Below are 27657 nucleotides of genomic sequence, written 5' to 3'. Positions count from 1 at the left end.
TAACTGATAGATCCCAACTTTCCCCAAATTTTTAAAATCTTCAAAAGCTATTGTGGCCAAATATATCCTTTCATTTGAAGGGCAAACCTTCAAAACTAGTGAAGATCTCTCAACTTAGTCAAGTGATCCTCAATAAGCGTCATGTACTAGGCACCATGCTAAGCACTAGAATACAAAAGGAGGTCAAAGACAATTTTTGCCTTCAAGAAATTCACAAGAGATACCATTAAACAAACATGTACAAACAAGTACAGAAAGGGATTAGATTTAAGAGGGGTTGGAAAAGTCTTCTTGTAGAAGCTGGAAATCTAGTTAGGGCCTAAAGGAAACGAAGGAGATTAGGTGCCAGAATGGTGGAGGGAGAGCATTACAGGCATGAGGGAGAAACAGAAAGAATGCGTGGGGCCAAGAGAAATTACATTTTGTTTCTAGAATAACCAAGAGACCAACATCACTGGACTAAAGAACATATAGCATGGAGTAGATGTAAAGATTAGAAAGCAAGGAGTAACCAGAGGAGGAAAAGATAGGTTATGAAGAGCTTGAATGCCAAATAAAGTTTTTTGTTTTTTTTTTTTTTTTTTTTTAATTTGCTCTTGGAGGTAAAAGGGAGCCACTGAACATTTTGGGAGGAGAAGAGGAGGATTTTTGCTTTTGAAAAGAGACATAACTGGATCCATGCTTTAGGAAAATCACTTTAGTAGCTCCTGCAAGGTACTGCAAGGTTTATAATGTAATGGGGGCCTAGACAAGGGTGATTGGATGTGTCAAAAGAAAGGAGGAAACACATTTGAGATGCTGCAAAGGTGAAATCAAAAGGCTTTGAATAACTTGAATACAAGGGATGAGGGACAGTAAAGAGTCCAGGATGACTCCTAGGTCTGGGTGGCTAGAAGGATGATGGTACCTTTTATACAGAAATAGGAAAGAAAGGGAGCAAAGATATCGAGTTTCACTTTGAGCCTCAGATACAATCCATTGCCAGGCCAATATCTGAATTCTTTCCAGTTTGATAGTCTGTCAAAGTTTATGACCTGGGATGCCTTTAAAGAAAACAGACTTGCTTCCCTACCATAATGAGGTATTTAGTAGGGGAATGACTTTTGAAAGTCAGTATTTTGTTTACTGAATGAAATGCTTTTTAATGTTAAATGATTTTTCTAGCAACAGTCCCCTTTGCCTCTACTTTCTCTATGAGGTCATCAGTGTCTGGTCTTGAAATCTGTCAGATAGACAGAGTCATCAAAGAAATCTCCATAAGCTCACTTCTCAGATTTGGTCTCTGTAAGCAGAAGGTAGGAGGGCATTTTTGGAAGGGTAACTTTCCATTTCCTTTGTATATACCTTATACAAACTTAGTTGTACTCTCAAAGAGAACCTATCTTGCATGAAGACCTCAAAGGGATCCTAAGCCCTAGAGGTGAACAGAAATGACTTAAGAAAAAAAATCAGAATTGCTGAATAAAAAACCATTTCACAAATTAAGCACATTTAGGGGCATTTTCCATTCCAAAATCTGGGAGAATAGAAAAAGCTTATGTCATTTCATAATCTGGTTTTTATTAGATTTCTCCTGCATTAGCATGAATCAGTAACACAGAGAAGGGAGATGTAAAAATCAATTTCATTGCAGACATATGTGTCCTGATAAAAGATCAAACCAAAGCAGCTATTCAAGTTTTAAACTTTTTAAACTGCTAGCAATGCAAGTCACACAGGGGTTACCATCCTTCTGTTAACAGGCTGCAGTAAGAAGACTGACTTTCCTGATTGCCTTTTCATTCCAGTTTTGTTTTAATTAGACAACACACATAGCCAAGACAGACTGCAATGCAAGGTCTATGTGCCAGTGTCTGGGTTCTAAGAATGGAGAAAGAAATGTCTACATATATGTGTATATATGGAAGCTTGCACACACATGCACACACACACCCCCTTACCTCATTGGCACCAACAGAACTGATCACACAGCTGATCTTGGTGTTCTCCTTTGACTCAAGATAGATAGCTTGACTCTTGTGGTACCTATCAAAAATAAAACATGAATTAACATTTTAAAAACTACCGTTTAGAAGGCAATCTGGTTATTGACAATGCCAGGATAAGTCTAGAACAGACTTACTACAATAGCTTAACCAGGAGAGGATTTCTGAGATGATTCCCTCCCTCTCCAATTCTAATGCTAAAATTTTGAATTATAACTCGATTCTCCTAGCTCTCATGCTTTAGGTATTGTAGTGATTAAGCTACCACCTTCCAAGTACAAGGCAGGGTTAGGCAACCTTCCAATGAATTTAGGTCTGCCTAAATGAAGGATTAATGAGGGTGAAAAACTCCAGGTCCACAAGAATGCAATAATAAGGTTTCTCTCTCCATACCCCCACCCTCAACCTACCAAATCTTTTGTCTTTTGCCCACCCTACACCAACCTGGATCTTCATGAGGAATCTACAATTCAGCAGTAAGGTCAAGGGGCAGAGATACAGCAAGGTTCTGAAAGCTGGGACATGGCAGCTGTCACCAAGATCGAACATTATTATACATATGAGAAACTTCTGGCAGACCAGCCCAGAAGCTCTCTCATTAATCCTCTCATGGAGAATCATCTTTCAAATGGCTCTGGTCACAAATATAGGTTCTAATCGACCTTCAACTTCTGTTATATCTCTGCTTCTTACCAAGCTTCTTGAAGTAAGAAAAACATCCTGCCTCAGTCCTTTAATGTCACAGAAACAAAGCCAGAAAGGCTCTGCAAGACCATTTCATCCCACTTCCTCTTTTCACAGAGAAGACATAGCGAGAACTCAGTTTTCCTGAGGCCAGTCCAGTACTCTGAAGTGGCACCTCCTCAAAATCAGGGTATTCATTTAAGAAATTAACTTTCTGAAAGAAGTCTGTCCCAACCCTCTCACTTGCAAGTGTGTTCTTCCTGAGCTATCTTCCATGTATTTTGTATATACTTTAGACCTATCTTATTTGATGTTCAATCCCTCTTAAACTGGGAACCCCTTGAAGGCAGACTACACTTTTTATCTTTCTTTATGTCCCTAGCACAGTGCCTTGCCCACAGTAGGTCCTTTAAAAGTACTTACTGACTCATTAACTGATCATGGAGTACATCATCCCAGTGATTCTTTGCTTTGCTACCTTGGCAAATCAAAGACATGGGTATAGCTTTCCTATCAGTATACTATTATCTCGTAAGGACAGTGTTTATAAATGTCAAAAAAATGAGTCACTAATCTTTGTTTCTCTAGTGAAATGAATCCTAATCAACTCCATTAAAAAAAAAAAAAAAACTCACAAAAAATGAACCTCACCTTTGAGATTGTTTTTTCAAGTCTCAAAATCATTTCAAAAACCTGAGCCAGTGCTTATCTCTAGAGTGCTTGACAACCTAAACCACAGCTAGTTCAAATAAGGAATAGTCAATAAAACTACTTTTTGGACAGTCTTTGGGACCATCCCAAAATCTCAAGTGTGTAATGAGAAGAGAAATGGCTGAGGATATTCTAGAAGTTCGCCTATCAAGGACAAAAGTGTATTTCTGAAAAAAAGATAGTACACAAATCCTGTGGAAGCAACATAATTCCTTCAACCAATGATCCATAGGGAAGAAGCCTCCCTATTCTATTTAGAAAACTGTAAAAATGTAAGCATAGGTCTATTACAAGTGAGCTATAAATGTTATAATGGATATTTGTGACAAAATACTTGCCCGTAAAGAGAAACTTCTGAATAATTAGTCATGAGTCTTCAAGATATTATCATCAAAGCACTCTAGAAAGTTTGGGAAATCCTCAAAATACTAGGAGGATGGAAATGAAGCCACATTTTACAAATGTCTCCCTGCCAGCCAAATCTGGAAAATAGCCAGTTAATTCTGAAAAAAGCTTCTCTCTTGGTCAAGTTCCATTTTCTTTGAACTATATTCTCAAGTAGAAAACCACATTAAACTGTTTTAGAAGCATTCTCTGTTGAGCATGAAAGGTGAACAACATGACTGACCATCCCTGTGAAGTGGCACCTGATGATTGACAATGGGATTCTATTCCTCACTCCAAGCCCCAATCTCTATCATTTGGGGAGATACTATGACAGGAAATAGGGGACTTAATTCCCACAATTACTAAAACATATTGTACATGCTTCCATATGGGCAGCCATAAGTTACCAAGGCTGCCACTATTCCAGAGAAATGGTTACTTCAAGTCCTACAGAGATTTCATAAGGAACTTTCCAGGGAAAAAATGAATGAAAAATGACAAGTCTTGTCTGAAGTTTATTTTTCACTTCCTGTGAATTAATGAGCAAAAAATGAACACAAAAAATTTAAAGGCAAAGATGTAACATTCTTCCCAGTAATAAAAGTTCAACTGCTTCAGAACATATAGAATAAAGACAGGTAAATTTGTGACCTTTTTTCCAATGATGGATTTAACAAACTTCCTGTATAAATTCATGTTTCCAAAAATACTTTAAATTCTGCAGGAAAGTAGAAACAACCTCAAACAGCCAAATAGCCAAGCACTAGAATCTATGTAATATATGATCAATGGAGACTGCATCTGGGTACCATCAATTCTGATGTTCGGAACCAGAGGTCTCTTGGAATAGCATGATCATTTTTTTTTTTTTTAAAGGAAGGGGAGCAAAGAAAGGCAAATATTTCAATTTCTTATTCAACTAGGTGTCCTGTTACTAAGGTTGTGTATTTCACAAAGAGAGAAATTCACACTACAAAGTCTCAGAAAAGTGAATTTCTCACTATAAATATTCACTATTTGGAATAACCTGGTGTCAACACCGGGTTGAAGAATTAAGCTCTCTTGAACTAAGTGAGTTTTTTCATTTCTGATACACAGTTCCAGTTTTAGCATGAGGGAAAGGAGGGGAGAGAAGAAGTAAGAAGCCTCCCATACTACTGATTTTTAAAAATCAACTCCTGGAGATGAACCAAATCAGTTCCATTGGAACAGTAATGAACTGAACCAGCTACACCCAGTGAAAGAACTCTGGGAGATCACTATGAACCACTACATAGAATTCCCAAACCCTCTATTTTTGTCCGCCTGTACTTTTGATTTCCTTCATAGGCTAACTGTACACTATTTCAAAGTCCGATTCTTTTTGTACAGCAAAATAACATTTTGGACATGTATACATATATTGTATTTAATTTATACACTAACATATTTAACATGTATTGGTCAACTGCTATCTGGGGAAAGGGGTGGGAAAAAGGAGGGGAAAAATTGGAACAAAAGGCCTTGCAATTGTCAATGCTGAAAAATTACCCATGCATAAAACTTCTAAATAAAAAACTATAATTAAAAAAGAATCAACTCCTGGAGTGAGGAATTATTAATTACTATGAATTAAAATTAGAACAACTATTACAGTAGGATATAATGGAATTGGCAGTAATGACCTGCCAAAGATGACAAGAGGATACAAATCTTTAGCAAAGGAATGTCATTCAATGACTTTTTATTCTAACTTGGGTTTCCAGATCACAATCATTCTGTAGTCATTGTGACTGTTTTGCTAGAAACAAACACTGTTCATAAAGGTCTAGATAGCATCTGCCTCGTGATGTTAGAAAGATCAGAAAGGATGTAGCTGATTCTCTAGAATATACCTTGCTTTCAGAAGTAAGAACAGGAAGGGGTTAGGGTAGAAATTCAAGCAACAGGATGATAACCAGAAGTCAAACATCAAAAACCTAAGGAGATACTAAGGTTCTACTTTTGCAAGAATCAGTACCCTTTTATATGAAAACATACATATTATTGGCCAGGAGAAAGAACAACTCTACCTTTCATGATAAATATTCCATGTTTTATGAAATTAAGAGCAAGGGATCAAAGAGGAAGAACAAAGGATGCAGACAAACAACTTTAGACCTAGGAGAAAGCAGCAAATTAAACTTTAATCCTGTTAAGAAAGTCTCTTGCTTTAAGGCAACTTATTTCTGAATTTAAAAGGAAAAAGGCCATAAAATGGATGTCAACATCCTGAAAAGTCAACAATCTTCTCTTTGAGAAGAATGGAGTCATTCTAGAATCTACAAGGTTAATCCACAGAAAGCTTTATTCATTCTTCCAATGACAATTTTGCCTGAATTGCTTTACATTTGTTCTTAGCTGAGAGAGAGGGAAAGAGGCAAAAAGTCAGAGGAAGAGAAAGTGACAGACTGACAGACAAGACATATGAATTAGCACCATTCTCTAGTTATGGGTCAAAGATGTGAGATGTGTCTGTCATCTGATGAGAACATGGTGAAATTCTTTTGCTTCTTCATGCTAAGCCTGTCAAGTCTGACCACAGGACTTCTGCTCAGACACATCGGAACTTGTCCTTGGGAATTCTCAGAACTGCTTTATTTTCTTTCAAAAGATTCTGATTTTTTTTTCTGATCATTCACCCAGAAGACACATTTCATAAAAGTCTTGGGATAAACTTGGAAGAAAGAAGATTCCAAGCACAGGGCTTACAAAAACCATCATCAGTTGAAATACCACAGAGCTGTACAACTCACATATACGTAAGAACGCTGAGGAAATTTATCATTTTGGAAGATGGTTCTTAGGTGCGGGTTTGCTCTTTAAAGGTTATTTGGTTTTCATGATTGGAAACATTTGTCATCTGCTTCTGCTCTACTGGGTCCGTGGGTTTGCCCCGCTCTGCCACCTTGTGGCAAAGTCCAGATATACAAGCTCACGAGACAAAGAGAATGGGTACCAGACTTCGGAGTCTGTGGGTACACACCCCACAAAAGCGCTCCCAGAGGTTCTTTACAGTCACACTGCCAGAGAATCAAAAGCAGGCTACTCACTACAACTGGTGGATGCCCTATTTTTAAAAGAAACTAACTTGCTGAAAGAGATGAGGAAAGTGCTGCTCTGGGACCCCACGTGCCATGGGCCTCCCCAGCCCGACAGTGCATGATGACATCTTGTCAGGAAGCTCCAATCAAACCCCGCTGGAATGGGATCCAGTCAAATGCTCCTTCCCTTTATGACACTGCTTTCTTGCTACCAATTGATGACATATGGGAATGGAAACAGGCATTTAAAACAAGGCACATCCTATAAAAACAAATGGATGACTCCTGGCCTTAGAACAACAAGGTTTTAAATAGCCTAACAGTGACTGCTCACAAGTGGGCCCCATGGTCTACACCTAAAAGTAGTTCGATACTACCAAACGAGCACAGATATGACCAAACATCCAAACTGAAGAACCTTTCAATTGCCTTTCCCTCCTTCTCCCTCCTCTGTCTTTATCCCTTTTGAGATCTCCTACCATATAGCAGAAATAAGTTTGTTTTTTGTTTTTTTTAAACCACCTACCATCTTTTATCATAGTAGAGTTTGCCATCTTCGATCCGAGCTTCAAACCGTTGGGCAGGAGACTCTGCAGGAGTAGAAGGGAGATGCTCTGGAGAAGAGGGAGATGCTGTAAAACCAAACACAATCAAAATCACTGTGTAGGTCACCAGATCACATGTTTAACTGATGAGCATTTAGTGATTAAAAACTTAAATCACAAGAGAACATCACGTAAGATAAAAGGATAACTCTTCTAACAGCCTTTGAAATAGAGAAAAATGAAATTGCCAAGCTTGTCCAAACGGAGGCTGAATTTCACCCTCCTCCTCCCTCTCCAATCTGAGTGAAATCTGTAATTACAGCCTTATAAAGAAAATGACAGTGAAAAAGGAAAGGACAAAGGAAGAAGCAGTGATAACAAAAATGAATAAGACATTTAGCGGACTGAAAATCCTTGGTGTTGTAAATATATTTTTAATACAGTAATTTTGTATAACTGCACTGAAATAAAGCTATTTTTACACATACCTACACATGCAGGAACACGTGCATGCACACATAAACTTATCTTTCACTTTCAAATGGGATCTAATTTTAGAGGTAGGGCCTGAATTGAGAGTGAGCTATATTTAGATCAATATGGTATTTCAGAAAATGCACATGACTAGGCAGAGCTAGTTTCCATAGTAGAGGCACTAAATGTACAGGGCATAGCTGAAATAACACTTTTGGCTATCAAGCATCAAACCTTCAAGTGGTCAAAAATATATTCCATACTGACTCACACAAGTCTGCTCCTACCCCTAGCGCCCTACAATGATTTCAGAGATTCAGATATATTTATTCTGGGAGGAATGGCAACTCACCAGAAAGAAAATCTTCCAGAGAAGGGTTTAAAAAAAAATTTCTTTTTTTTTTGCCCAAATGGAGAGTTATATATAAAAACACAGATACACACATATACACTCAAACAACTTGATTAACAAAACTGAGTTGAAAGGACTTTTAGGAATCATTTCCTTGAATAGTTTGATGATGAAGCTTTGACTCCTAAAGCAAAAGAAATCTTTACAAGGGCCAAAATGATGACAATTATACCTGACACTAAACTCCTAAAAGCTTGCAATGCTGGGGATCTTGCTGGTTACACTACACAGTTGGGCACAGGGGATGTACCTTTATATCTTATGTCTGCCATCAACAAAGTAGGGAATCTTTTCCCACTCACTACTCAGATCTCTTTTTAACAATAAATTTCAAAGACAAATGAGTTAAGGTTAAAAAATAGCTGTAAAGCAGGGAGAAGAGGCCTAAGTCTCCTCTGATTCTCAGGGTGACTACCTTTAGACAGACTGAGAACAAGATATTATTTCTGAAAAATAAATGAATCAAATAAGACAACCTACAATGATTCCTTGACAAGTACTTACATATTTTTACAAAAAGATCAACAGACAAACACAAATGCCCACACTACTAGGTACTTACCTGGCCTCTTGGGTGATTTAAGCTACAGAAAGAACAAAAACAAAAACAAAAAAAAAAAAATAACTTCAGTAAAAATCTACTCAAATATAAATTGAAGCAAGGACTTCAGGTATATGTATATAAAACATGGGGTATGAATCAAATGAAACAAGCCATTTTTTCAAGGCTGAATGCTAATATTTCCCAAAAACAAATAGCAGTATTACCTTATTTAACGTCCTGAGGTCCTCCATGATTTGCTCGTCTGTTAACAAATAATTCAGCTGGGGTGTTCAGTATTAAAGAAAAAGGTAGGTGCTATGCTTCTCAAAGAAACAAAGCAATCAAGTCAATTAAGATGTTTAAAATGTAACACTGATTTTACCAGAACTTTATTTGAACATTTTTGAATTTCTAATCAATTCAATGTAAGAACCATCTATTAAGTTTCTGCTACATGAAAAAAGGCTGTGCTCCAACCAAAGGTGGTAGAATCACAGATTCAGAGCCTTGAGCTCTTGCCATTTAGAAATGGCAAAGATCATCTCATCTTTCCATCTATTTTTCAGAGGAAGAAATAGTAGGCAAGAGAAAAGAAAGCTCTTGTTCAAGGTCATACAGGTAATCATTCACAGAGCTGGGATGTGAATCAAGGTTTCTCCAATGTCCATTCTAGTTTCTGTCCCTTAATACTCTCCCATCTTTTCCCACTTGTTTCCTCCATATTAGACCAAGTCCACTGAGAAAATAGGCCAACTTTGATCACTCGCCTTTTAAAGATGAAGAATGACTGGAATGAGGATTTAATCTTTTGATGACAAGAGGGTAGAGAACACCAAGGAATACTTAGGATTAATGCTATCTTTTCTTTTGTTTTTCTCAATAGTATTTTATTTTCTTAATTATGTGCAAAGAGAATTCTCAACATTCATTTCTCTGAGTTCCAAATTTTTTCCTCCTCCGTCCCTTACCTCCCAAGACAGCAGGCAATTTGATATAGATTATACATGTACAATCATTTTAAACATATTTCCATATTAGTCATGTTATGAAAGAAAAATAAGAAAAGGAAAAAGCCTCAAGAAAAAGCAAAACAAACAAACAAACAAAAGGTGAAAACAGTATGCTTCAAGCCTCATTCTGTCTCCATAGTTCCCTCTCTGGATGCAGATGGCATTTTGCATCCCAAATCTAGGATTATTTGGATAATCTGGGATAATTGGAATTATTTTAGACCACCGCAGTGCTGAGAAGAACCAAGTACATCATAGTTGATCATCACATAATCTTGCAGTCACTGTGTACATGTTCTCCTAGTTCTGCTAGCTTCACTCTACATTGATGCTATCTTGTAAAAAGGGCAATCAGTACAGAGCTGAACTAGACAGAAGTCACAGTCTACTCTATCTGGGTAAACTTTCAAAACAGAATCTAATACTTATTTCTCTATCTTGGAACCACCATCCCATGAGGTATGTAACATGTGCTGCTGCTGAACAATTAACACGCAAGCTTCCATTAGGCTGACAACTGCCCCTGGAATCACTCTGATATTAGCTGGGACATTACTTGAGTGCCCTGCACATCAGAAGCTTCCTGAACAAGGCTCTGAATGAATAACAGGTGTATAAGAGGAGACAAATCCTCACGTTCAGAAAACATTTTATAAGCAGCAGTTTGGGAATCCATTTACTCTAGCAACAGAGAATTATAGACTCCAGGTAAGAAAATATCTAACCCATCTAGATAAATAAAGGATATAAATGGACAAAGTACTAGGCTTGGGGGTCAGGAAAATGTGAATCTTACTATAGACATTTGCTATCTGTGGGACTTTGAGAACTCAATTTCCTTGTCTGTAAAATGACTTAAGTAGTTTAAGCACTAACCTGAATATCAAATTAGATAAGCATTCTGTAAAGCACTTTTTGGAACCTTAAACCATTATATAAATTTTAGCCACAATTACCTAATTTCTCCTTAAGAGATTCCAAAGCCTTCCCAAGAATTCAGTTCCATTGCTACCAACCTGAGAGGGGTGGATGGATATATAGGTGGGTGTTCAAGGAGAATTAATATTTTAAGTATGAGGACTTCCTGAGGTCTTTTCAGTGGTGCTCAACAATCTTTAGTGTCCATCTCTCATCCAACTATCACCAGTGGCTCCAAGAAACTGTAGTTTACACAGCAACCATATCTTAGTAAACTGTCTCAGGAACAGGCTAAACCAGATTGAAGGTAACTGACAGTTCACAAACCCACTGGAAAGAGGGAGGAGGGGAGATAGGGAAATCTACCCCAGGCATGTGAAGACTTCCCCCAGTGGAAGGGCAGATGAGAACCAATGTTCCAATGACCATGTAGGAAGCTGAAGCAGGTGACGTGGAGCATTTACAATTTGTTCAGACACTAAAGATGCCAAGATCATCATTCACTGCATCCCAAGTCATTGCCAGTCTTGCTGCTGGTCTTTGATGCCTCTGAAAAAAATTGAGGCTGATGACTTTGTGCAGCTCTGCCGCACTTAAATACAATTCACACATGTGTCAGGACAATTCACACATGATGTCTTGATCCTCTTCAGAAATAAAGGACAAACAACAATCCATCTGATTACTAAAGCTTTATGATGTAACTGATACCTCTCATTTTAAGCCTATTAAACCCTGTTTGATCTTTAATGGGCAAAGATCACCAAGACATGTAAGAATAGTTATCACTGACTTCAAAGACTTAGAGAAATAAACCCCAGATAGAATTAGTGACCTAACATTTTAAAATGGTGGCACTAAGAATTTCTAGATTTATGTCAACCCCTACCCACAAGACTTTTCAAAAAATTTCCCAACCAACAGGTTCTTAACTGGGATCCATTAATGTATTTTAAAAAATGTTTTGTTACTGTATTTAATTACTGGCTTACTCTATAATCTTATGTATTTTATCTTATGTATATAAAAATGTTTTCAGGGTCCATAGGCTTCACCAGATTGCCAAAATAGTCTATGATACCAAAAAACCCCAAAAACTGCTGATTTAAAAGTCAAGACACAAATGGTCAATTCTACTCCACAGAAACAATGTTTTAAATCCACTCTTCAATTAGATATTTTTATTTTAGAATCAGCCAGAGTCAGGAGCAAAAGTCCTTGGTCTTTATTCTTTGTCGAAATGAGAGGAATGGATACAAGAATCTCTATACCAATCTTCTTCATGTCCCGCCCAAAAGTGACTCTGTCTTGTCTTACTCCACCCTTTAATCCCTCCTCCTAATCTCTGTATACACCAACAGATCCAGCCAGCACAGAATAATGGGGCGGACCATTTTCAAAGCATATACTAATAGAGTATTGTCCAACCAGTAGTTGGCCTTAAGTGCTGGGTTGTCCAAACTCAGTACGTGAACTCAATAATTTCAGCCCTTTACAATTAGTATTTCCTGTAGGGCAAATGTATATGTACTATGAGATGACGTAAGAAAGGTTTTAAAATTGAACATTTTTAAAGAAAGTAATTTATTCCCTATGTAAAAAAGGATATCAGGGGCAGGTTTCCGCCTCTTGTCTGGGATTGGAACTGGATCATTTGGCCTCCTCCTCAATTTCCTTGTCATAATGGGTTTCACTTCCATGGAATCTAAAGGAAAAAAGTTGAACGGACAAACTGATCAAACTATAGCATGAAAGCAATGACAATTTCTAAATCACAATCACGAATGTTTATGAATGGGATGACAGATTTTGGCACATCCACACCTGTGAAATTTAAATTCAAAATAGAGCCTATTCTTATGTTACACCATTGGTCATCTCTTTGTACTGATAAAACCAAGTATTTGATTGTTCACCCTTCAAAATGGACAAATGGAACCTACAAATGGGTTTACTCTTAATGGCTAATGACCAATAAATAATACCCAAGCTTTTATACCATATTTGTCTCCATTAATAAATTCAGGATTTCCTTTTTCATTTATTTTTACAACCTTATGGGGCTTCTTGACTATAGCAAAAGCTACTGGCTATAAAAAAGCCAAACTTGATTCCTCAATAAAGCCAGCCCATTATTATTCAAACAAAACACTAGAGGCGAAGCAGAGATGATGACTTGCTGGAATTCAAATTTAGCCATGAAGATTCATTCTGTTAAAGTAAAGAGGCAGCTCCTAGATTATATAATAAATACTATGCCATACAATGTCAAAGGACATTTACACAGCTGAAAATTGTTAGAAGATGGTAGTTAGGCAACATGCATCTTTGCATTCATAAGCATGATAGGAATAAACTGTACACTCTTATCTCTATGTACAGGTGAGAGACAGGGAAATAAGCAACAAATACTCAAACCTTATTTATAAGACAGCACTCAAAGAAGACAAAAAGTAACTAAAAGGAGAGGACCTCTTTTGGAAAAGATCATGTACTATGAGACAACTAAACTAAACAAGCAGGCCAACTAGCTCCTACTGAAGTCCCTTGACTATAAATTTCTACAGAGTAACATCAGTTTTTCAGCCACTAAGTAATTCTGAAAAAATATCTTTTGCTAGGAGCTGAACAGATATATAAGATTCAAATAGAATCCATATGATCTTTTAACATTTTCTATGTGACCCTAACAACACTGTGAATACTTGATCGCTTGGAAAATAAAAGATCTTGTGAGATCACCAAACCCAAAAAGGTATCACAAAAAAGGTGGCTATTAGAGGAATGAGAAGAATGACACTATACATCTAATCATGCACTTTCCATGAAGACATCAAAGAGTCTTCCTAAAAAAGAGTCCTGATACACATATTTTCAAAATAGTAAGAATAGTCTGTATTTCTTCTGAAAGGTCTTTTTTTCTGGATATCAAGTGGCTGATAGATAAAATTAAGTCCAATGTGAATTTGAAAGATTTGAAGAAATAGAAAAGTAAAAGAGAGAATTATCAAAATAAGCTACATGTTCCCAACTATCCTGGAGGTGGAGGGGTGGGGGGATGGGACCTAGCCTGTAAAATCACTACAAATACCACCCACATTTTACAAAACTCACTGTCTTTTTCCCTAAATTCTCTTTTTCCTGATTTCCAATACTATTGTAGAAGGTATCACCATTGGCAGGCTCACAAGATAGGAGTCATCCCAATCTTTACTCCTCTTCAGCCCCTTATATGGTCCCTCTTCTCTCCTATTCCATCACTATCATCCTGGTGCAGATCCTCATTACGATTTTAATAATATTCTGCTGGTTAGTCTGCCAGTTTCTCCCACTCAACTTGATCTTAAGATGTAACCATGTCATCCCCCTATTCAGTAAACTCAAAGAGCTGCCTATTATCTCCAAGATCAAACAAAAAGTCCTTAGTCTCGTCTGGTGAACTAGCATTCACCCTTCAAAATGGGCAAAAGGAACCTACAAATGGGTTTACTCTTAATGGCTACTGACCAATAAATAATACCCAGGCTCACTGAGCAAGGGAACATTCAAGGCTCTATCCTGGGTCTTCTACTGCTCTCATGATGATCTCTTCAGCTCTCATGAGTTTAATGATCTACAATATAATTAACTACAAAGTTGACAAATCTAGCCCTCATCTCTCTCTTCAAATAGTCTGCTATTACCAATTTCCTGTTGGACATTTTCAAGTGGATATCACAATGACATCTCAAACACAATCAAAATGGAATTAATACTTTCCTAGGAAAATATTAAATCCTTTTGGAAATTTCCCTATTTCTCTGATAATTCTCATTAGTTAGGCTCACAGCCTCAAAATGCTCCTTCACTCTAATTTCTCCCTCACTCCCATTATATAAACAACTACCAAGTCTTATCAATTCTACTTTTACATCTTTCCCTTCACACAACTTCTAGCGTACTAAAGGTCCTCATCATCTCTCACATGGACTACTTTAACAGCTTCCTAATAGATCTCCCTTACTTCTAGTCTCTCCCTAATCCAGCCATCTTCCACCCAACTGCTAAAGTAATATTGTTAAAATCTGACTTTGTCACCCCTCTTTTCAAAAATCTCTAGTGGTTCCCTATTCACAGGTAGGCAGTTCAGTGGATAGCGTGTTAGGCCAGTCAGGAAATCCTGACTCTTCTAGCTGTGTGATTCTGAACAAGTCATTTCTGTTTGTCCGTTTCTTCATCTGTAAAAGTAGTATACTAATAACAGCAACTACCTCCTAAGGATGTGAAAATCTAATGAGACAATAATAATACAGAGCTTAGCCAGTACCTGGTACATAACAGATGCTATATAAATGTTAGCTATCATCATCAATATAACCTCTAAATAAAATGCAAATTCCTCAGCCTGCCATTGCAGGCTTTCTATAATCTGACTGACTAATCTTTCCAGGCTTTATCTTTGTTGCAGATTAACTGAACAACCAGCAGCAACCCACGCTCTCCAGTCTACATCCCACCTTTCTGCATTTGCACTTATTACCTTTCACACTGGGACTTCTCCTTGCCTCCACTTCTTCAGACACTCAGCTTCCTTCAACATTCAGTCCAGGTGTTACCTCCAGCTGAAATCTTAGTGGATTTCCTCAGTTGTTGATTTTTATTCTTTCCTAACATTACTTTGCATTTCTCTTTGGACATGCTACATCCCCTACAATTTAGGTTTCCTGAGGTTCTAAACTGTTTTGGTTTTGTCTTTGCACTATCAGTATCTCATACTTTTTAATTGTACCTACTACTGAAATTAATGTTCACTGAATTGAATTAGGCACATACTCAGTTCTGGTGACAGTGAAATAAAGAAGGCCTACCTCTCCAACTTTACACCAAAACTTTCTGATGCTTGAAAATCTCACACAAAATAACCAAATGAAGAAAGTCTGCATAACTGAGATTATTAGGTCTCGCTCCCTACTAGGTAACCTCCTTTTTGTTCCCTCTGAAACTCAGTCTTTATTCCCCAGCCTATCTATTGAACGGGTTCCTCCTATTTCATAAGATCCATTATAGAAGACTTGGTACAGCAGAAAAAGTGCTGGCCTAGAGCCTCAAGTTTAAATCTAGTATCGGATTAAACATATAACCCTCTGCACTGTCCTTGCTTTATGTATAGGAAAGCATGCCTCTGCTTATGCTATTAAAGCTGCCCAAATAGAATCTCCTCAACACCAAAACTTCCATCTCCCTTTTCCTATTTTGGGGAAAACACCAGGCCCAATAACGTGAGGTTAGCTGTACTTCAAACCTTCAAGGGTGTACAAGCATCGGCATGGCTACTCCCAAAGAGGATGATTGGGTCACACCAGCCCCTGCACCAAGCACAACACAAAAGCAATACCACAGCTTAGTGAAGCTCAGCACTGGACCCAAGATCAAGACTGGAACTCAAACTATAGCCCCTAAGGGGCTGACTTTCCCAACGGTCCTGAATTTAAGAATCAACTCCATAACATAGATATCAAGGAGGCAGGAGGTGGATGTAAAGTGGCCTATCAGATGGGATCTGAATTCAAATCCTACCAGGAACCAAACTGTATGACCACAATCCAGTGTCTTAACCCAACTGATGCTCAATTTCTTCATCTGTGAAGTGGAGATAATGGTCTCTTTCTGACAGTATCATTGAGAAGTCAAACGAGGTCAGGAAAAACATTAAAAAAAAAACCACCAATCTTTGCTCTACTATATCATTTAGAGGCTATGATCATGGAAACTTTACAAAGAAAACTGAGATTAAAGAGCTAAGGTTACAAATAGCCAAAGCAATGGAGAAATGACTGACAACTGAAAGTAGACCCCCCCCAACCCAAATCAACGATGCAGCACAAAAGAAAGGTTTAAAAAATAGAAGGCACATCTAGTTTTCACTGCTTCCTTCAGAACCTGTTTCCATGTTAAGTTTAAAACCACAGCCAATGGCTTCTACCTGTCTCTATTCAATTCACTTCCTTCCAATAAGCATGAAGAATCCACTTCACATTTGTAGATGTCCAACTGCACAGTATGCAGAACTACTTGTACTTCTTTAAGCAGAAAGCTTGGAGGTCAAAGGAACCTGTGCTACAAATATTCACCAAGGCTATGTAAGTGGATCAAGTAATCATGGCCATAATTGAGATAGCAAGACATAACTATGATGATTCAGCTTTCAAAGGAATATGTCATCCGAGCCAAGAGTCTCACCAGTTCCAAATCCCAGTTATTCTGGGAAAATAAAAAAAGAGTTCTTCATATTCACAAGTAAAAGACTTCTTTTTAGAAAATATCTCTTCTGGGCAGTTCTCAGCAAAAGAACAAGGATGGCATTGGTCCATAAAGGTGAGACAAGTCACTCAATTACAGGCACGCAATCAGGCCTTTAATTCAATACCATAGCAGCACCATCTGTGGAAAGGCTAATTATCCTTCCAGCCCCAGTACCTTTATTTGCAACAATCAGTTATTACCTTGGCAGTGCCTTCCACACCAAGGGTACCAAATGGCTTGAGGAAAGAAATTGGTACTTTTAGTGTCCCTGCTTGGATTCAAATGTGTCTCTGTAATCTATTTTATTGAGTAAAAAATGATGCCCCTCCAGTTGTCTTTTGTTTCCATTTGGACTCATCCTCTCAGTCACTGAGGAAGGCCCATGACCCAGTTTGGAATCTGGCAGAAACTGCAGGAACTGCCTGGCTTGACAATGCATCTCTCACTTTGACAATCCTAATGCCAAATCACAGGTAAGACGATAATCCTCTTCCCTGCAGATGGAAGGGGAGAGTCTATGAGCTGGCTATATTTCCCACTTGCCTAATGAAATCACATGAACATCTGGTAGGTAGAGCAGAGAGCAATAATGCATCAGTGCCAGCCTTAACCACAGGCAAGGAAAATGGTGCAAGTTGAGAAACAGGCAGGCAAACTGGGTAACAGATAGGGCCAGCACAGTTATCAGTCTAATTAAAAAAACATTCTAGCAAGTACAAAATAAGGTACTGCTGTTCAAAATTCCCTCTCCAGACAACCCAAAAAGATATATTATTGTGGTCTCTCTGAAAAGCGTCTAGAGAAGTCATTTCTTTTGTAAAAACCTTTCAATAAGGAATCCAATCATAGAACTAATTTTTCAAAGAGGCCCAACCATACTCTACCTCTAACATGTCTCTAGAGGTGAAATAAAGTTTGTAGAACAGTATATGGATGAAGTAATGTATGTGTGAGTGCTAAGGCATGGAATACCCAATGGGTACAATGCTCTCAATTACTCCTTTTAGTTTCAAAGTCAACCACAAAGACAGCAGTTGAGACGATGTGGCTCTGGCTGAAGCCTATAAAAAAATAACAATACATTCAGTCACACATTCTGGCCAAGACAGCTAAAGGATGCCCTCCATAGCAAAAGGCTTATCACTGTAACTCCTCAAACCAGACCCAAAACTTCAATCCTAACTTTTCTTGGAAGACTTATAAAGTAAAACCATGCCAAATTCCATGAAACTAACTTCCAGCCAGCTCCCACCCTATATCGTTCTAAGATTCATCAGTCTACATAAGGCAACAGACGGAAGTCAGCCCTTACTGCCTCTCACTTAAACTTGCCCTACACTCTGCTGAGTTCCCATATGTAGATTAATAAATCCTAGGAGGAGGAGGTAGGGAGCTGGATGTGGAGCCAATTTAACTTTGCCACTTCCACTGAAAACATTCAGCTTTAGCTCCTTCTGCCAGAACAACAATTTTTTTTTTCAATTCATGATAAAAGCCATGGGCAATGGGGAAGCTAGATGGTACCAACCCTAGAGTCAAGAGGAACTGAGTTGAAATCCAGTCTCACTTAACACTTCCTAGCTGTGTGACCCTGGGCAAGTCCCTTACCCCTACATGCCTCACCCCACCCCCTCAAAAAAAGGGCAAAAGGCAGGGGGAGGGAGGGAGTCTGGTCTACTAGAGAGACAGTAGCAGAAATCTAGCATTGAAAGGAACTTTGTCATTCACTCATTTTCAGTCACATCTAACTGAGGAACTTTAAGGTCATACAGCTAGTAAATGTTTGAGGCTGGATTTAATTCAGTAAAGTGAGTCTTCCTGATTCCAGGCCCAGGTCACTTTGTACTATGCCTAAATAGGGACCTAGAATTCAACACTCTCTCTTTTGGATTTGAAAACTGAGGTCAAGAAGTGTAGTAACTAGACCAAATACCTAAGGCACAGCCAAGGCCAAATCTAAACTCAGCTCTTATGACTCCCATTTGGGCCCTAAGGTAGAGAGACTTCCTTTCCTATGCCATAATCATAATTTTTAAAAAGGCTTTCCCAAGGCCATGGATTGGTATGTTAAGGTATTAAGGTCACTATGGAGCTGGATTGATCATCTAGTGCAGGGGCTCCAAACCTGGGATCCAAAAACTCATTTTTTGGGGGGAGAAAAAACCCAAAACATTGGGAAAGTGTCAATGTAATTGTTTTTATTTTTATACACTTAAAAGTATGTTCTTAAAAGTGTTATTCTGAGCAGGAGTCCAGAGCTCAGGGATACAAAAAAGATTAAAGGTTCCCAATTCTAATCCCATCTCCTCATTTTCAAAAGATTCTACAGCCCAGAGAGGAGTCATTTCCCAAAGATCACACAGATAGGTCAAGAAAAATAGAATTGAAACCCAGGGCCTCTAACCCCAAATGCAACGTTCTTCTCAAGACAAAGAAGAGCAGCCAACAGCAAAGCTAGATAAGCATAGGAAAATGACCTGGCCTGCTTCCAACCAGTAATCCCGACAGTGGAAACTAGTATCACAAAGAAAAGAACACCCTTCTCCACCCAAAGAAGCAATCCCATGGAGAGTGAGCCTGACTCACTCCTGGACCGGCCAGAGTTCATCTACCCTTGGCTTGTCATACCTCCTGTCAACTCCATGGTCAGTTTCTCATTTTCGATCATTTTTTTCTTCTCTTCAAGCTCGGCAATCAGATTCTCCTTTAGCTCCACCTTCTTATCCTCAAACTCCTTCACAGCAGCTTTCTTCTCCTTAATGTAATTCCTCTCCACCTGTTCAGTCTGGGGCAGATGAAAGAGGAACCAGGCATAAGAGGAAGGTAGCAACTGCCATCGCTCCAGCTCAAAATCTGCTCCCCAACAGAGCTGGGCCTCCACTACTTTTTCTCCCTCCTGATTTGACCCACTAAGATGCCAGTTATAATCAGAACAGAAACACTCAGCTTCTGTTTAGCCTCATGCCACATACTTTTTGAAACAGATCTTTCAATGAATAGTTTTCCATATATCATTACCCAGACCCTCACTAGTTTTTACCAGTGAGTAAGAAATGACCTAAAGATACCACTCAAATTACAAAAAAGGGAAAAGGTCCCACATGTACAAAAATGTTTGTGGCAGCCCTTTTTGTAGTTCAAGGAACAGGAAACTGAGTGGGTGCCCATCAGTTGGAGAATGGCTGAAAAATTATGGTAAATGAAGGTAATGGAATATTATTGTTCTATAAGAAATGATCAGCAGGATGATTTCAGACAGACCTGGAGAAACTCATATGAACTAATGCTAAGTGAAGTGAGTAGAACCAAGCGAACATTGTTCATAGCAACAACAAGATTATGTGATGATCAATTCTAATGGACTTGGCTCTTTTCAAAAGTGATGTGATTCAGATCAATATCAATAGATCTGTGATGGAGAAAGAGCCCTCTGCATTCAGAGAGAGACTATCAGTACCAAATGTGAATCACCACATTATATTTTCACCTTTGCTGCTGCTATTCTTTGCGTGCTTTTTTTTCCCTCACTTTTACTCTTTTTGATCAGATTTTTTTTATATGTGCAGTTTATAAATGTAGAAATATGTTTAGAAAAACTGCAAATGTTTAACTTATATAAGATTACTTATTGAATAGAGAGGAGTTAAGGGGGAGCAAGGTAAAAATTTGGAACACAAGGTTTTGCAAGGGTGAATGTTGAAAACTATCTTTGCATGTACTTTGCAAATAAAAAGTTATTATTAAAAAAAATAAACTAAAAGTTATTAGAAGCTAAAAAAAAAAAAAGATCACTCAAAAAAGGATGTGGAACATATACCATGCTTTTTCACTCTTAAAAAATATACTAATTTGGAGTTTATGTTTTGATTTTATAAAATGGATGCTTTTATTGCTGGTTATTAAGTTTAAAATTATTGAAAAACATATCACATTTTTTTAAAAAAACGATTTAAACATTTACACCCAAAATTAGTCCCAAAAAATGAACAAAAGAAACCCAGGTTTCCTTTTATGAAGTAGTTAAAAATAAGTTTAAAATACAAAGGAATAGAAATTATACTGGAATGAAAACCTGAAGATCTATAAAACTTCATTCTTAACTGTGTAAAAGAAGCAAATAAACAATGCAAGAATAAAGTTATATCCCTGATGGTACAGCTTATGCCATAATAGGGCTCAGTACTCACAGGTACAATATGCCAATGCTAAAAACCTTGAATACCTATTCCACAAGCAGTGTGCAGAGAGAACACAGGATAAAAAGAAAGAAATGCAACCAACAGTCTCTCCAATGGCTTTCAGCACCTTAGCTCTGAGTCTACCCACAGAACTACTTTAAAAACAAGGCTTGATACAGAACTGATATATCTGAATGACAGTGCATTACAATTCAAAGCAGATTCCAACTGTCCTTAATTAAAACTAGAGAGCAATTCTCTTAATCCATTTTGATGACAAGCAAAGCCCACCAACCAGAAATAAAAAGGTGGAACAACTAAAGTAAGATCAAACGTCCAGAGTGAGGATGAAGGCTTGATGTGTGAACTTTCATTGTATGACCCTATGGTAACCTGCTGAGTAGAAAGCAAGGTTTCTAAAAAATTCTGAAAGAATAGGCACCTGGTTTAGAAGGAGAAAATGTCAGTCACAAAGAGAACTTACATTTCTAGAAGGTCATTGGTACTTACTTCCAGCTGAAGGAAAAGTTCTGAAAGAAATAAAGCATGCAATCAGATATGCTCGGCTTTGTTACCTTTCCAGGGCAACATTAGGAATCATTTAGAAAGAGTAATTGCTTACTCAAAGTATGATTACACAAACCAAATGTTTTCATCACAAACATATTCACAGGAGGGGGGGAGATATAAGAGAATGTGCTTCCACCTAGGTGGGATGTTGTTAAAGCAGTACAATCTTCAAAAAATAATTCTCAAGACTGACACAATTTCTGAAACTTAAACCTTTGTTTATCCAAGATGAAATCAAGAAAGAAAGTGTGGTGAAGCTCCCAACTCAAGATCAGGAAAGGAAAGACACTCAATAACCACCAAGTGAAAATCTTCAGTGAATAGACAGTTCAACGCCTTAGCTCCTAGGTTTGGATCTTCTCAGTGATTAGGGATCTGTGCACTCAGATTAACATGTCCAGGGAGATCATGTGGAGAGTACACCAAATTTAAAGCATGGGCTTGAATCCTGTTTGTTAATTAATAACTGTACGTGCTTCCATGTAACTTCTAAAGTCCTACTATCCTCATCTATAAAAATGATGGGATTTTTATATCAGAAGTTCTTAAGCAGAGGTTTATGAATTTTTTTTTCAATAAAATTGCCTTCCACTGCAATTTTCTGAATTGAAAAACAGTATTCTGAGGAGTTCCTAGTCTTCATAAGACTATTATCCAGAAAGGTTAAAAATCCCTGGACTAATGACTGAGAATCACTTCCAGTGCCAAATCTTTCAGCTCCATTCTCTTTCAGACTTGGTATTCCCAAGCTGGAGAGGCCTGAAGACCTTTAGTCCCTTTTCATATGGCAGCCTCCGCTTAGAGATTTGGTCTATTGAGGTCTAGAAGGCAATAAGCCAAGGAAGAGGGGCTCTTCCATCTCTCTAATAAAAAAGAATATGACACAGGGAAGTAGAAAGGAAAAGAATGGACATTTATTAACAGCCTATTATGTGCCAGGAAAAACATTATCTCACTTCATTTTCACAACCACTTGGTAAAGTAGGTACCATTATCACCATTCCTGTAACTCTGTGAGTCACTTCTCTTCTCTGGGCTCTGGTTTCTATATCTGGATTATGAAATCTCTAAATCATGTAAACACCTAGAAATCAGTCTCATTATACTGTCAGCCTCACTATCATGACCTAAGTGTTGAGTTGTCAAATTTCTAAAGTTCAGCTGTGTTCTTGGAAATTCACACTTACACAGCAAACTGACAATTAGCACTTTGGATTGTTTGGGTGTTATTTGTTTTACCACTAAAACAGGTGGAGATGAGCAAAAGACAAGATTCTTAAGGGTTCCGCCAATTATTGAGTTACAGCAGAAGTTTTTGCAATACCACTTAGAAACAAAGCAAAAATTAGTTTCTTTACAGGGAAAAGTTGTTAGAGAAGGGAACTTTAAAACGCTAAACTGTATTAGGGCTACTTTACATTCATAAAATATTTTTAGGAAATTCAAAATGCTACATATCAATTCTCAGGGGTCCTCACAATATTCCTAGGCAGTATTAAAGGAATAGAGAAATAAAGGGAAAACATTGGCTCAGTGAGTTGTGTCAGGTCTCAAAAAGAACCAATGGTAAAAGCCCTAGATCTCCCAGTCTTTCACTTTGTATGCTACTGGCCAGGCAAACTGTTAAGACAGTCAAAAAATGTTAGGCGAGGATACAGATTAAACTACTTACTAAGAACTCCACATCCATAAGGAACTTTGCCTCCTAAAACTTACAATGCTAACTGTCTGGGTCATTCACCTGGTACTTACTTAACTATCTACTACTATGACCATCTCTTCTATTAATGTCTTCTTACTCAAAGCTTGTATTTATTTAATTTTGCATTTCTGAATGTTGGGTCTCTCCAATTCAAAGGCTAAGATCAGTTGGTCTGGTTTTCTGTATCAGGCACAGTATCACACAAAGAGCCACATACAAACATTCTTTGTTGAATGAATTGGTGAAAAGTAATAGATCAAAGACATATTCCTCCTCCTCCAGATCCTTCCACCTTGAAAAACATGGGAAGCCTAGGGAAGTATGCTGAGCTTGAAGCAACTGAAGGAAAACCTCAACATATTAGGCACAGGCTGCCAGGTAAGAAAGCAATCACTCTAAACCCAGGCTAAACCTAAGGCTTTGGGACCACCTAAAATGCCGATTCCATTTGAGTGCCTATGACAGCATATCCACACCAATAATGCTGATAGCAGCCAGAAAGCCCTGAAGATGCATCTCCAAGAGCAAAAGATATGGGAGAACAGGAAGGGAACAACAAAACAGAAGAGGCCTTTTCTGGGGCTCTTAGCTGGCTGGCTACCCTTCACCTACTGTGAAAGAATTGGACCTGGGTTTCCCCAGCAGAAGCTCATAGTCATGATTCCTTACATTCTTCCTCCCCAAATCAGGTCCATAGTCCTGAACTGGCAAGTATACCTGGAATCCATTTTAAATGGTGGGTCAGATTAGTGCTGACAAACTGAAATAGGTACACAGCCACTAAACCATAAACAAGACTGACTTATAATACCACATGTTTTCTTTACTCTATTGGGACAGTTATGTGGTACAGTGGATTAAAGGACTAGGCTTGGAGACAGGAAGCCCATGTTCAAATCCAGCCTCAAGACACTTTCCTAGCTGTGTGGCCCTAGAAAAAGCCACTTACCTTCTGTTTGCCTCAGTTTCCTCAGTTGTAAAATGAATATAATAATAGCACCTATCTCAAAGGGTTGTTATAAGAATTAAACAAAAGAGTAATTGTAAAAGGGCTTGGCACAGGACCTGGCACATAGTGAGCATTTAGTGTTAGTTATAGTTATTATTCTATTGTGTCATTTATTGTGTCAAAAATTTCCTAAATCCATTTTATTCATGTAGTCCCATATTTGACCCTTCTACTGCAGATGATTGGTTGTAGACCAAAAATTAGTTCCAGAAAGGCAGATGAAAAGCATTCCATTTTCATTTAGATATTCTAATTCCTTACCTGCATTTCGTATCCTTTCTTTGTATTGCTGGTCCAGTTTTTTCATCCTTTTCTGATATTCCTGTAATGTACCTGATATAAATAATTTATAAAGTTTACTTAGATCAACCTACTTTTAAATTTTAAGTTATCTAATATTAATTTTTTATGTAAGTATTAAAATAGCCTGAAAATGGGTTGCCCCCCAAATACAGTCCCCAACTCTAACGTAAGATCTCTTTGAAAGGAAAAATAAATATTCATAGTTGTCTGCACCAAAAATATACAAAAACTATCGTATAGAAAATGTGAAAATTAAGTGATTGAGCATTTTGGAAGGGGGGGTGGGCATTTCTAAATAAAATCCTTCTTTTTAGTATATATTTAAATAGATTAGTCCATTAGTATAGGTTGTGTGATTCCTTCGCACAATCATATTTATTACATATTAAATTTATGGTATTTTTACCATATCTTACCATATTATGAATACCACAAACTAGATTCCACTCCTTTCCATTTAAATATTTACCTTACACTTCAAAAATCTAAATATCTAACTACACTAGGTAATTCCCTCTGAATTATTCACCATGAAGCTAAATTCAAGTTGGGTCTTTTTTGAGAGGGAAGTTGCTGAAGACAAACGAAAAGGCATTTTTTTGAAAGTGGCAGATTGACACACTTAGTGTTTCCTTTGTGCTAATGGTAAGAGAGGCTGAAGGCCATCTTGGGAGTCATAATGCCCTTGACTCAAGCCCTGTTGACACATACTACACCAAGGGACCCTGAACCAGGCCTCTAACCTCAGTCACCCAAGCAACCTGTTTGGACTACAAATTGCAGCTATGTTCTTGACTCCTATGAGGTAAGGGAGTTGTTACACTGGGAATTCCACAATGATGGAATCAAAATACTGGCCCAAAAAAGAAAAATGTGCATTATATCAAAAATATCAAAACATATTTGCATCAACTGAGTATGCAATGCCAGAGGGAGTCTGTAATCCAACGGTGGGACAGGTAACCCAGAGAAAGTTAGGAAAGATTTAAAATTCTCTATGAAGAAATTAGTCATACATGGTCAGAAACTTACAGCATTACAAAGTCTATGCCATAATGTAATACACTAAATCACACTAACCTTCCTGAAGTTGCTGTAATTGCCTCTTGAGAGATGCCAGTTTGTCCTGATACATCCTGCAGAAGAATTTTAAAATTGGCATTAAAAGAAACACAAAAATTCCTTCCAAAAGATGCAAAGCACAAGTTACCCAAATAGAGGAGTTACCCCAGACTCAAGTGGAAATTCCATCAGTGTCATTATCTGAAAGACAATAATTCTCCCCTTCTTCTTAAATGTTTGTCAATATACTAGATTTTTATTTTCAGAAGCTCTCACAAGGACTTTGTTAACACTAGTGTCTTACTCTATTCAACAATGTGATGATTCAAACCAATTCCAACTGTTCAGTGATGAAGAGAGCCATTTACACCAAAGAGAAGACCGTGGGAACTGAGTGTGGACCACAAAATAGCATTCTCTTTCTGTTGTTTACTTGCATTTTTTTTCTTTCCCAGTTTTTTTTTTTCCTCTTGATCTGATTGTTCTTGTGCAGCAAGATAACTGTATAAATATGTATACATATATTGGATTAAATATATATTTTAACACTTTTAACATGTATTGGACTATCTGCCATCTAGGGAAGGGGGTGGGGTGGAGGGGATAATTTGGAACAGAAGGCTTTGCAAGGGTCAGTGTTTAAAAATTACTCATGCATATGTTTTGTAAATAAAAAGCTTTCATTAAAAAATAAAAAACAAACAGTTCCTTAATGTTCCCATCTGGAAAATGAGGGAATGGAACTTAATGATTTCTAAGGTCCCATCCAGCTCCAAATCTATGATTCTAGAACTTTTTCTCAGTCTACATTCTATTTCCTGGGTCCAATTCTTTGGCAAATCCTATGGCCTCATCTTTTGACAATAAATGATAAAACCTGCGGGGCTGTGGAAATTGTGAATTGCAATAAACACTAACATATAATGATGAACAAAAGGAAGCACTTACTAGAGATATCATGAAGTAGCCTAATGAAAAACAATGGTACTGAGCAACAGAAAAGAGGAAAAATCCAACAGCTGTAAAGACAGCCACAACTATTTCCAACCACATTAGAATGAAACATCACTACTATCTCAATTTCAGACACAGATTAAAAATGCCAAAGGAGCTACAATAGGGCTCTTTATAGATATTTTTAGTATGCTCTATGCAGACAGAATTATGGGCAATTCTCAACTAAATAAACAACATTAACCTTATTAAAAGGAGAATCAAGAAAAATATAGTAATTTTTTTTTCGCATTTAAAATCATGTTATTGAACCTTATTTGGAAAAGGACAGTTGATGGTTTTTTTTTAAAAAAAAGCAAAAATCCAGAAAGCTTCCCTTAGAAAGTGAGAGGTGGTATTTCCCCTAGCACCTGAGACTTGCCAGAGTATGTAACTGACTTTCTAAATACAAGATTTCACAAGCAGTTCACAGTCCAATAAATAGCTCCATTTGTACCCTGAAGACATCCTCAAACGTGCACAGAGAAAAAAATGAGCAAAATCTAATAATGTTCTTCTCACATAATGCTAACATACCAGTAACAAATGCCACATCCCCTTTGTCTCCCCTTCTCCCCACTTGAATTTTTTTTTTTTTTGTCAGATAGGGTTCTTTTGCTCCAGGGGTACTGCCAGTGGCTGCTTACTTTTATCACAAACTACAGGGGCCAATATCTGACACCAAAAAGGAAGGTACACATTCATTTTCAAGGGGAGTAAAGTAAATCCCTAAGGTGATAGAGCTGAATTCTCAGCAGTGGGCTAATTTTTACTCCATTAACTACCATATCACCTTTTAACTTGATTTTACATAATTTCCGTGGCC

At 37.7% G+C, this 27657-nt stretch overlaps 1 protein-coding gene across 4 annotated transcripts in view; it reads right to left on the bottom strand.

The window, feature by feature from the left end:
- The window catches only part of SUDS3 (SDS3 homolog, SIN3A corepressor complex component), a 52261-nt gene that overhangs the window by 6958 nt on the left and 17646 nt on the right, over positions 1 to 27657 (bottom strand). For all 4 annotated transcript variants that reach the window (XM_051972891.1, XM_051972893.1, XM_051972892.1 and 1 more), the window contains exons 3-11: positions 25857 to 25912; positions 24735 to 24806; positions 21703 to 21722; positions 19643 to 19799; positions 12342 to 12437; positions 9029 to 9090; positions 8823 to 8844; positions 7356 to 7461; positions 1941 to 2025 (exon numbers count right to left, since the gene is read on the bottom strand). In XM_051972891.1, the coding sequence (XP_051828851.1) occupies positions 1941 to 2025; positions 7356 to 7461; positions 8823 to 8844; positions 9029 to 9090; positions 12342 to 12437; positions 19643 to 19799; positions 21703 to 21722; positions 24735 to 24806; positions 25857 to 25912 (676 nt within the window). The remainder of the gene's footprint in view (positions 1 to 1940; positions 2026 to 7355; positions 7462 to 8822; positions 8845 to 9028; positions 9091 to 12341; positions 12438 to 19642; positions 19800 to 21702; positions 21723 to 24734; positions 24807 to 25856; positions 25913 to 27657) is intronic.

This window comes from Antechinus flavipes, chromosome 1 (assembly GCF_016432865.1).
Source record: "Antechinus flavipes isolate AdamAnt ecotype Samford, QLD, Australia chromosome 1, AdamAnt_v2, whole genome shotgun sequence".
In the NCBI taxonomy this organism is placed as follows: domain Eukaryota; kingdom Metazoa; phylum Chordata; class Mammalia; order Dasyuromorphia; family Dasyuridae; genus Antechinus; species Antechinus flavipes.
The sequence above is the reverse complement of the archived record's forward strand: the minus strand, read 5'-3'. Positions and strand labels throughout refer to the sequence as shown.